Source organism: Geotrypetes seraphini, chromosome 5 (assembly GCF_902459505.1).
Source record: "Geotrypetes seraphini chromosome 5, aGeoSer1.1, whole genome shotgun sequence".
In the NCBI taxonomy this organism is placed as follows: Eukaryota; Metazoa; Chordata; class Amphibia; order Gymnophiona; family Dermophiidae; genus Geotrypetes; species Geotrypetes seraphini.
Genome location: NC_047088.1, coordinates 192707066 through 192719432, shown reverse-complemented (window position 1 = coordinate 192719432; position 12367 = coordinate 192707066). Strand labels below are relative to the sequence as shown.

The 12367-nt window shown below is 36.3% G+C and overlaps 1 protein-coding gene across 4 annotated transcripts in view; it reads right to left on the bottom strand.

Moving 5' to 3' along the window:
* Positions 1-12367, bottom strand: part of PRKRA (protein activator of interferon induced protein kinase EIF2AK2) — a 77902-nt gene that overhangs the window by 16282 nt on the left and 49253 nt on the right. For 3 of the 4 annotated variants that reach the window (XM_033945641.1, XM_033945640.1, XM_033945643.1), the window contains exons 2-3: positions 3770-3939; positions 3264-3345 (exon numbers count right to left, since the gene is read on the bottom strand). In XM_033945641.1, coding sequence (XP_033801532.1) covers positions 3264-3345; positions 3770-3939 — 252 coding nt within the window. Of the gene's footprint in view, positions 1-3263; positions 3346-3769; positions 3940-4966; positions 5136-12367 lie in introns of all 4 variants that reach the window. The other variant, XM_033945642.1, reaches the window with a different exon arrangement.

Here is a 12367-nt window from a genome sequence, read left to right as displayed (position 1 = left end):
CAGGGGATAGTTGCGAGCTTCAAATGGCAAACAATGTAAGTTTTTTAACACTAGAGTAATAGAATCATATTCTGATGTCCCGGTAATCTGTTTGGCAGCTGTATTTTGTATTACCTGCAGGGTATGCAACCTTGCTCTTGAAATGCCCAAAAATAGAGCATTACATTACATTAGTGATTTCTATTCTGCCTTGCGGTTCAAGGCGGATTACAAAAGTCAAGTTTGCTGATATCAAAACTTTGGACCACAATTTGAAAGTCTAGTCTAGTCTACCCATCCGCAGTAACCATTATCCCTTTCTTTCTCCGAGAGATCTCACATGCCTATCCCAGATAGAAACATCAGTCTAACTCTTGATAGAACTCTCATTAACATAAATGCTCCTTTAATCCAGTATGGCCTTCATGGCTCCTAGATCTCTGAGCTTCTGTACCATTGCCATAACTCTGGATGCTTTGTCCAGCTTTCCTGCAGGAGAATTTCCGAAGAGATCCCGAAGAATCAAAAGAATTCTAGCTTGTACTCCACCTGAATGATGTCCAGCAACCAGCTGTGTGAAGAGATACATGACAATGAAGCCGACGGCACAGTGCGCAGTGGCCGTTAAGAGAGCAAATAGAATTCTTGGTATAATCAAGAAGAGTATTACAACCAGAACGAAATAAGTTATCCTGCCATTGTATTGGGCGATGGTGCATCCGCATCTGGAGTACTGCGTCCAATATTGGTTGCTGTACCTTAAGAAGGATATGGCGTTACTTGAGAGGGTTCAGAGGAGAGCGACGCGTCTGATAAAAGGTATGGAAACCTTTCATACGCTGAGAGATTAGAGAAACTGGGACTCTTTTCCCTGGAGAAGAGGAGACTTAGAGGGGATATGATAGAAACTTACAAGATCATGAAGGGCATAGAGAGAGTAGAGAGGGACAGATTCTTCAAACTTTTGAAAAATGAAAGAACAAGAGAGCATTCGGAAAAGTTGAACGGGGACAGATTCAAAACGAATGCTAGGAAGTTCTTCTTTACCCAACATGTGGTAGACACCTGGAATGCGCTTCCAGAGGGCGTAATAGGGCAAAGTACGGTACTGGGGTTCAAGAAAGGATTGGACAATTTCCTGCTGGAAAAGGGGATAGAGGGGTATAGATAGAGGATTACTGCACAGGTCCTGTTGGGCCGCTGCGTGAGTGGACTGCTGGGCACAATGGACCTCAGGTCTGACCCAGCGGAGGCATTGCTTATGTTCTTATGCACATCCATACATGCGAAGCTCCACCAGCTTGCTCCCCACAAGAGGAGGGGGGCTATAGGCCTGGCATCATTGCTGCTTTTTGGGGGCTTGAGTGGGATCCGGACACTTGAGGCTCCCGAATGTCTGTCTCAGGTCTTGGAATTGTTTCTAGGAAGCCGATGCTGTCAGCGAGCATTTCCTTTGAGACAAGTATGCCGCTATTTGTATAATTTGCAGTACCATCAGTGAACCCTTGAAAAAGCCAGTCAATACTGGCAAATCGGGTCCTGGCGGGCTATGAATTCCTGCATTTTTAAGATAAGTGATTAACCTCTATCTTAGAGATATGTGCTTAAAAATTTTTAAGAAGAAAACAAAATAAATGTGAAATTAGATTAGCAAAGGTAAAAAAGTTGATAACTAGGAGGGGGAGGATTAGAGGATCAATGATCGAAACTGGGAATCAGTCAGTCTTGGCTAAAGGTTTATTTACCATTGCATAAGCAAGTTTCTGAGATCCTCATTCTCCCTTTATTTGCATTCCTTGCAAAATATAGTGGGATTCTTAAATGCAGTTGGATTGTTTCCTTTCGAATCTCATTTTCCATCTATTGTTATAATCAGTTGAAATCTAGCACAGCCCAGAGTGAGAGGAGCTGAAGATGTATAAATTACTCTCTACAGACTTCATGGTAAAGGAGTGTAAATACCCACTGGTCAAGACTGTTATTCTTGTTGCACTAGAAAAGGCCATTTGTTTTTAAATGTGATGTTTCCATTGTTACTGTATATATGCACAGACACCTTACAGCAGTGTATTGCAAACTGTGTGCCTCCTGAGATTTCAAGTGTGCCATGGCACACTGGGCAGGAAGAGAGGCTCCATCAGCTGACATCAGCTGACATGCAACTTCCTCCTACCATCATGTATACTGGGACTCCTGCCTTTCTCGTCTTTTCTCCACACCCCTGAACCAGCAGTGGCAGCTTACTATGTGCTTTTAACTTCGCCACTTTAACTTCGCCACTTTAACTTCTGCCAGGTCCAGCAGCACCTCTTCTCCCTTCCCTCTCCAGCAATACTTCTCCTTTCTCTAGCGTAGCAGCAGCTCACTATGTGCTTTTAACTTCTCCACACAGCTGCCGTTAGCATTAGTTTAGCCATAGTTTTGTCAGGCAGCCTCGGGGCCTTTGCTAGGCTGGCCCACTTTGATGATGCGGGGTGGGCCGGCCTAGCAAAGGCCCTAAGGCTGCCTGATGAAACCACGGCTAAACTAATGCTAACGGCAGCTGTGTGGAGAAGTTAAAAGCACATAGTGAGCTGCTGCTACGCTAGAGAAAGGAGAAGTATTGCTGGAGAGGGAAGGGAGAAGAGGTGCTGCTGGACCTGGCAGAAGGGGAGGGAAAGGAAAGGTGCTACACACTGGAGGGGTGGGTGAGATGGTGCATGGGGAGAGAACATGTTGGGTTGGGAAGGAGGGATGCCACTCGAGGGAAGAGGCAAAGACAGAGCGAAAGTATGCAGGAGTGGACTCATGGAGAGGGCGAGATGGATGGGGAGGAGAGAAAGGAGGGAAGGAGAATGTCACACCTGGGGGAGGGAGAAAGAGAGAGGACAAGAGGATAGTTGAGAAACACTGCTGTAGGCAATCAGCCAGCGCCTCTCCTCTCCCACCCTCCTCCCAGCTGGTACCCCCTACTGGCGTCTCAGGGCTCATCTGGAAGGCTTCTGCGCATGCACGGATGTTGATGTGATGTCATGCATGCGCATGATGTCATCACGGCAACGTCTGCGCACTTCTGGGTGCCTCGAGCCGTGGCTACTACCTTTAGTGTGCCTCGGCTTGAGAAAGTTTGAGAGACACTGCCTTATAGTGAAAATCTCTCTCCCACTAAAACATCATAATTAAGTACTTTCTTGGAGAGGAAGAAAGAATATCAAAACTTTAGTGTGAGTCAGTAATAACTCCTACAGATAAATATTCTAATAACCACCATTGGACCAGGACAAAACTGACTCTACTCAACTCACCTAATGCTGGAATCTCCTTTTAAAATGTTCAAGGCAGCTTCTGCAGCTTTATGCTTTGCAATCTTCTTGCTTTGACCCTCACCTGTAGCAATATATATTTATAAAGAAATTTAACATTTTCAGTAGTAACAAAAAAGGAGACAGGTCTTTTGCATTTCCATTATATACATTCATGGTATGCTTAAGAACCAGTGCCAGATCTTAGCATTCTCAACTATCTGTAGATTTTAACTTTAATTTCTCTCTTCTTTTCCCCCCATTAAACCTAATCTGGTTAATGTGATGACAATTCTGGGTTAGGAACTATCTTAGAATTCTGCCTTTATGGCCCTGAATCAGACATTTGTTGTTACCTCTAAATAGGACTACAACTCTTTCTCATCAGAAAACTAGGCAGCAGAGACTTTCTGCATGGTGATTACTGAGCCTAGATGCCAAAACTCTGATTCATTTCTTTGCCCTTATCAGCCAGCAATCAATCTACTCAATGTATTAAAAGGACAAACCTGTACAGATGACATCACCCACAGCTACTCTGGCGATGAAAATGGGAATGTGTTCTTGCCCCTCAGCTTTCTCAAAGTCATAGGCAGGAAGTTTACCCATCTTCGTTCCATATTCATGCAATAATTGTACTGGAGCTTTGCCTGGATTAGCTGCAATCATTTCTTCCAAGCTGTGTAGATGGAAAATAAATGCAAGATCAGACAAAAGGTTTGAATGCCATTTTTGTAGCAAATAAAAACCATCAGGCAATTTGTAGTATTTAGATAAACAATTCCTCATACTCCAGGTGTGACGGAAGCATGAAGCAGAACCAAGTGCTTGAAATACTTTCATACTATAATTTTTGTCATCTGCTGGATAAGGCTACAAAAATAAGCCAAATAAAAACTGGGGTGCTCCAATTCCAGCCCCCCCTAAAAAAAGAGAGAAAATAGAAAGATGTTTATGAAATCCTAATAAAAATTATTTTTAAAAAACCCAATAAAAAAACAGATGCAAGGGCCAGACAGGCAGTGCTTTCTACACCCACATGAGGACCTGGCTGCTTTGATTCTTAGGTCAGGTTTTCAATAAGGGAGTCCTACTTAAACAATAAGGCCTGGATTCTATAAATGGTGATGTGATCAGCAGCTGCCCACAAAAACAGTACTAATTGCATGTCAATCACGTGACGGTGACATTTATAGAATCACAGCTACATCACAGATAGGCACTAGAAATGTAGGCCAGGGTTTTCAAGACCTTATTTCTGCTGCCTGTGACAAGAAACATGCCCACAGATGTCTAAGGGTACTTCCAGCGTTAACCATGACTATTTTACCCTTAGGTGCCGGTAGTCACCTCCATAGCTGGGGAGGTGCCGTTTTTTTATTGGCATTTTAAGCGAAATGATAAATTAAAGACAAACCAAACAAGTTGCAGCAGGGCGGCTACTACCGCCTAACTTTTGGTAGGTGTTGTAGAATCTGGCCCTAAGTGCGTTTAATAGCTGGTTTTAGGACCCATTTAAGGATGGCAAGGGCATAGCTTCCAAATTACCCTGTTACAGGAGGGAAATTTTAGACTAGTCCTGCATTTAACTGCCAACCTCACCATGATGCATTATAGCAGTATTTCCAATCAGGTCTTCAGGATAACCACAATAAATATGCATGAAATTTAATTGCACATGCTGCCTCCATTATATGCAAACCTGCCTGGTAAGGGGATACTTCAGGATCAGCTTGGGAAACACTACTGCATTATGGAACCTTTAGCTCTGATTTCAATGGGTAGCATCAAAACTTCAAATATTAGACTGCTTTCTGGAACTGGCTCGCAGCTCTGCATGAGGATGGGGTACAACCAGGTCACAGGAGCCAAAGTCTGCCAAAATTTGAAACCAAAGCTTATTTTTTTTTTTTAATATTTTTTATTCTTTTTAAATTCTTACATCAAGTGAAATACATGTATTACATTCAATTATGAAAAAACACTTGAAATTATTAATAAATGTTCTTACAATGTAAATTAAAGAAACCCTTTATCAGAATTTTATATCATATTAATATTACAATAGTTTTCCCTCCCTTCCCCCCTCTATATGTTTTATACATGTGTTATGATATCTGATCAATAGAATAATTTGTCAATGGTCCCCATATTTTATTAAATTTTTTTATATAACCTTGTTGTAATGCCATTGCTTTTTCCATTTTATATATATGACAAATTGAATTCCACCAAAAAGTGTAATTTAGTTTAGTGTAATCTTTCCAGTTCTGAGTAATTTGCTGTATGGCGACCCCTGTTAAAATTAATAAAAGTTTATTATTGTTAGCTGAAAGCAGACTCTGTGTTCTCATTGCTGTTCCAAATAATATTGTATCATATGATAGTCCAACATGATTTTCTAATAAATTATTAATTTGGGGCCAAATTAATTTCCAAAAGGAAATAATGCAGGGACAAAAGAATAGTAAATGGTCCAATGTCCCCACTTCTATCTTACAATGCCAGCATCTATTAGATCTACTACTATCTAATTTTTGTAATCTCGTAGGGGTCCATAAAACTCTATGTAATAAAAATAACCATGTTTGACTCATAGATGCTGATCTTGTAGTATGTATTCTCCAGGACCAAAATTTTTGCCATTGAGATGGAGAAATTATCTGTCCTATCTCAATACTCCAAATGTCCCTAAGTCCTGATCTCTTTTTTTTGTTTAAAAATTCGTTTATATTCTTATACCATTTTGCGGCTTGGTGTCCTAGAAAATCCGCTTGAAAACAAAGGATTGGTAAACTATATTGAGTGTTAAGATTCTTCCATTCAGGGAACCCTTCCTGAATGGCCTGCTTCAATTGCATCCATTTAAAATATTGTGTTTTATCTAATCCAAATTTTTGTTGCAATTGTGAAAAACTAAGCAGTGATCCATTTACTATTACATCTTTTAAAGTACGTATACCTGCTTTTATCCATTGTTTCCATACTATTTTAAATCCACCAATTTTGATCCTGGAGTTTACCCAAATAGATTGATTTAAAGATTTAGCCAATGGATCTGTTGATAAATTGCTCATAAATCTTAATGTTTTCCATGTATCTATTAGAATTCTATGATCTTTATATCTCCTAGGCATTGTTATACTAATAAAATGTTCTGGATGTAAAGGGAACATGAGGCGCCATTCTAAATATAACCAGTCGGGTACATTTTCCATAAGATCTGGGAGGATCCAATACATTCCCTGTCTTAAAATATAGGCTTGATGGTACCTATAGAAATTTGGAAAATTTACCCCTCCCTCCTTGATTGTTTTTTGTAATGATGCTAAAGCGATTCTTGGTCTTTTCCCAAACCAAACAAATTTTGTTAATATATTGTTTAACTTTTTATAAAATGACCCCTGAAAAAGTATTGGAATCATACTCATTTGATAACAAACCACAGGTAAAATCATCATTTTAATTGTTTGGATTCTTCCCCACCAAGAAAGATGTAAAGGATTCCATTGCTCGCACATTTCTATTATTTTCTTTAATAAAAGTTTTTCATTCTCTTTTACTGTGTCATCAATTGTATTTTTTATAAGAATACCTAAATATTTTAGTCCTTCCTCTTTCCATTTAAATGAATATAAATCAAATAATCCTTTGGTGCAATGGATATTAATTGGAAGAACTTCAGATTTTTCCCAATTGATTTTATATCCTGAAAACTTTCCAAACTTTTCTATTAAGTTAAGTAGATATGGAATGGTGTCTTCTGGTTCTCTTAAATATAATAAAATATCATCTGCATACGCAGATAATTTAAATTCCCAATTAGAAAATGTGATTCCCTTTATTCCCTTAGTTTGATTTATTGCAATTAATAAGGGTTCTAGAACGATATCAAAAAGTAAGGGAGATAAAGGACAACCTTGTCTAACTCCCCTTAGCAAGTTAAATTTATCAGATAAGTTATTGTTTATATTTAATCTTGCTCCAGGGGAGCTATATAATGTTTGTATCATTTTAATAAAACCAGGTCCTATACCAAACCATTGTAGAGCTTGATACATAAACTTCCATTCTATTCTATCAAATGCTTTTTCTGCATCTAATGATATTAGAAAAGCTGGATCATTCAAATTTTTTGCTAAATTTAGAGAATGAAATGCTAATCTAGTGTTATGTGAAGAGTTTCTTTTAGCAACAAATCCTGTTTGGTGTATATCAATAATAAAAGGAAGAGCTTTTGCTAATCTTATTGCTAGCACTTTAGCAATTAATTTAGCATCTACATTCATCAAAGATATAGGCCTATAATTTGTTATCAATGTCGGATCCCTGTTTGGTTTTGGTAAGACAATTATAACAGAATCAGCCATAGTTCCTGATATATTTCCATTATTTATTTGATATTGATATAAATTTAATAGATAAGGTAATAAAATATTTTGAAATGTTTTGTAAAATTCAACAGTATATCCATCTCCACCTGGAGCGGACCCAACTCTAAGAGCTTTCAATGCTGATTCTATTTCTTTTAAAGATATATGTTCTTCTAAACTTCCTTTTATATGATCCGGAATATTTGGTCCAATAAATGACTTTAAAAATTCTATACCATCTTGTTCTTTATTTTCATAAGTATCAGAAGTATATAAATCCTTATAAAAATCAAGAAATTGTTTTATAATATCTTCATTGCTAGTGTGTGTATTGCCCCGTTTATCCTTAATTGCAATAATCTTAGATTTTCTTTTTTTTGCTTTAATAAAATTTGCTAATAGTCTTCCAGTTTTATTTTAATTTCCATAATACTGTACTTGCCGACAGAACATATCTTTCCTTACAAATTGAGAAGAAATCTCATTATATTTAACTTTTGTTTTTAATAATTTCTGCAATGCATCATGTTCCCATTTAGTAATTAATTTTTGTTCTAATAATTTAATTTCTTGTTCCAATTGTATAAATTGTTTTTTAAGTTGTTTTTTCATATATGCAGAGTATGATATGATATTTCCTCTCATTGTTGCTTTATAAGCGTCCCATAAAGTTTCAATGTTTATGTTATCCGAATTATTGAATTGAAAGAATTCATGCATTTTTTCTTTTATAAATTTCATGTCTGCAAGTAAAGCATTATCAAATCTCCAAATTGGTTTAGAATAAACTGATATATCATTCTGCAGATCAACCCACACACCAGCATGATCTGATATAATAATAGGATCAATAATTGCTTTCATAACTTTTTGTGCTATATTATTAGAAATGAATATATAATCAATTCTTGAAAAGGATTTATGGACCTGAGAACAGAATGAATATTCCTGATCATTAAAATGAAGGATACGCCATATATCTATTAAATCACAAGATTGTATTAAATTATCTAATCCTAATGATTTCATAATTTTACTTGGTTTTTTATCCAAAATAGGATCCATTACAGCATTGAAATCTCCAGCTACTACTAAATTAGAAGCAGCCAGTGGTAGTAATATCTGCTGAATATTTTTGAAAAACTCCATTTGATTTGAATTAGGAGCATATAAATTGAATAAATCCAGGGTTGTATTTCTCAGATCCATTTTAATATGTACCCATCTTCCTAGTGGATCGAATTTTATTAACTTGAAATCTGCAATACATTTCTTATTTATGAGAATAGCTACTCCTGCTTTTTTACCAATGGCAGGTGCAAAAAAACATTTGGATATCCAACTATCTATTAGTTTATTAGATTCAATTCCTGACAGGTGCGTTTCTTGTATGAAATATATATCAGCATTTTGCTTATGAAGAAAATTTAATATTTTCTTTCTTTTTATTGGATGGTTAAGACCATTGACGTTAAGAGAATAAATTTTAAGAGCCATTTAAATTAATAAGTAATATTTGAATTATAATTCTTTGATAAAAATTTTGATCAGACATCCACACATGTTTAACATCTATTCCTTTTTTTATTATTAACCCCTTACTTATATGATTTTTTTAATATAATTTCTTTCCCTTTTTCCCATCTCCCTCCCCTCCCTCCCCATTTAGCAAAAGTCGTGTATACTTGGCCTCACACATATTAAGTTCAGCTATAACATACTCCAGAAAGACCTTAAAACTTTCCAAATTCCATTTAAGTCATTAAAAATTAAATTAATTATTAAGATGTAATTAATAATTCATTTATTATATTATTAATGAATTAAATCATTTTTATATATATTTCTTAGGATATCATGAAATTCTATATTCATTATCTTTAAATCTTCAATATATATATATATATTTTTTTTATATTATTATTTTATATTTATATCTCTCTTTTCTTGTTGATTTTTGATTAAATATTTTAAAACAAATAAATATAGTTTGTATCTTTAACTGTATTCTAAAACATTTAAAACGCTCCATTTTTTCCCCCCTTCTTCCCATCTTGTACTTTACCCTTGAAATTTTATTAATATGGGAATATAATGTTATATGAAGAATGATTCCATTAGTAAAGACCCCTTCCCTCAGGAGTGGCCCCCGTGGAATCACCCACCAACAAATATTTCTTTTTTTTTTAATTTTCTATTGTTTGTCTCTTTCCCTCTCTTTTCTTTGTTGTTTTTTCCTTTTTCTTGTCTTCTTTCTTCTTCTTTTCTTAAGGATAGTTGATTAATAGTTTTTCGATCTTCTTTTACTTTTGTAATCCAAATTCTGTATTCCTTTCCTTTTTTTTTTTTTCCCTTTGCATTTTATATCATACATTCCTATTATGTTCAGGTTTGTGTAGAATAATCCTTTTTCTGTCTTCCTTTCACATAAACTTTCGGGATTGTAAGTTTTCCAGGATTTTAAGCTTTTAAGATTTTAGGAGAGAGAAGAGGAAAAATATTCAATATATTCAAAAAAACCTATATATATGTCCGGTGTGCGGTTTGCGATTCCACAGCAGCCCCCCCACAGGAAAAGAAGAGCTTCACCCCAAGAACCATCCTCTCATTTTTATTTTTTTTTCTCTTCCCCCACAATATCTTTCATATTTCCATAAATTTATTCTGTCTGTATATAATTTTTCAGAACAGACTTTTAAATATAGTAATTGTTCTATAAAATTCAAATATCTATTAACTTTCTATCTTTCCATGTTATATATTCTATTACATTTCCTGTTAAACTCTCAAATATATAACTATATATCTCATTTGCATTTTAGAATATCTATTACATTCTAATTCTATTATAAGAGAGTCGTTGAAAAAGAATATATTTGAAGCCAATTAAAACATTCTAAAATCGTTGCATTCTAAAATACAGTTTTCTTCTCCTTTAAGATGAAATAAATAAAATCTTTTACTTCTCTATATAATTAATATATGGTGGTATAATTCAATATAATTTTCTAACATTTCTAATCAACAAGTTTCAAGTCATATTAATTAAAATTAGGATGACATTGGCACTTCTTGAGTTTGAATAAATCTCTCAAGTTTTTCTGCATCATCAAATGTTAAAGTTTTATTTCCGATGGTAACCTTCATGTTTGCGAGATACATTAATCCAAACTTTGCACCCAGTTCTCTTAGTTTTGGCCTCAATTCCAATAATTTTTTCCTTTTTATCGCTGTGTTTTTTGCAAAATCAGGAACAAAATGGATATAAGCACCTTGATATTTAAAGCCCTTTATTTTGCTTTGCTAGTTGAAGTATTTCTAAGACCTGTTGGTGGCGCAATATTTTGAAAATAAAGGGTCTTGGTCCATGTTGATTTTCTTTTCTTTTCATGGGCAAATAAAGGGTCTTGGTCCATGTTGATTTTCTTTTCTTTTCATAGGCACTCTATGTGCTCTTTCTACCTCTATGGGATATTTTGTTTTTATCGGAAGTAGTTTTGGAAGTAGATTTTCAATAAAGATTGCTGGATTTCCCGTTTCTGCTCCTTCTGGTAATCCAATCAAACGGACATTACTTCTTCTTTCTCGATTGGAATAATCTTCAATCTCTTTAGTAAGTAAATCTAATTTTTTTCTATCTGAACGACTGTAACATGCTTCTTCTTCTACAATCGTCATTCTTTCTTCTAGGTTATTAGATTTTAATTCCAGGAGATCCATTTTTTTGTTTAGTGTCGATACTTCCTCCGATATATCAGTAACTTTTTTAGTTAAAACTGATAGCATTTCTTTTATTTCTTTCAGTTCTTTTATAACTTCTATATCTGCCATTTTTAACCCTGCATCGTGTTCCGGTTTTGCTCTCTTGTTACTGCCAGACAGTGCAAAGTCATTCTTATTTTGTTTTCCTGTTGCCATTCTCTTATATTTTCTTCGTTATTTATCTGATTTTTTCTTATTCTTTAAATATTTTGGACTTTTATGAGACTTTCAAGGTCTTTTTCTCCGGAGCTCTCTTATTAGCCGACCTTCCTCATGCGCGTCCAAGCCACGCCCCGAAACCAAAGCTTATTGATAGGCTTTGGGACATCAAGATGGGCACCACAGTGCTTATGGTACTAAAAAAATGGCTCATGGAAACATATTTTAGAGAGGGGGAACCCTTGGGACAATCCCAGAAACCCTTAGTTTTGCTAAATTCAGACCCACCCCAATGTCTCCCATAGACAGTACTCACAGAACTGCCATGTGCTATGCCTGCATCAGCTTCTCACTATAACTACAAATTTAGGAGGATTTTCTGCCTCAGACAAGCAAGGGTGGCTCCAGCAACTACTGTGTTTCCCCGAAAATAAGCCCTAGCATGATTTTTGGGGTAGGTCTTAATATAAGCCCTACCCCCAAAATAAGCCCTAGTCCGGACAGAAGCGGTGGTGCCGTTGCCTCGGTCTTCCAAGCCAGACCGTGTAACCCTTCGTTGTTTTTTGCCCAGACTGGTTCCCAGTGTTTGGGGCAGCATCTAAATAACACCCCCCCCCCATCCTAGCAGGGAACCTAGGGGAAGGGTTGCCTCGGAGTTCCAGTCTGAAGCGCGCGCTCTCTCCTTCCCACGGGAGTTAAAGAAGAAACAAGATGGCTGGTGACAAGCAATGAGGAGGAGGACTGCCGGCGTTCTTCCCCTTTAACCGTCGGATCTAGCTGGGCTCGGAGCAAGGCCGACCGATGGGCAGCTGA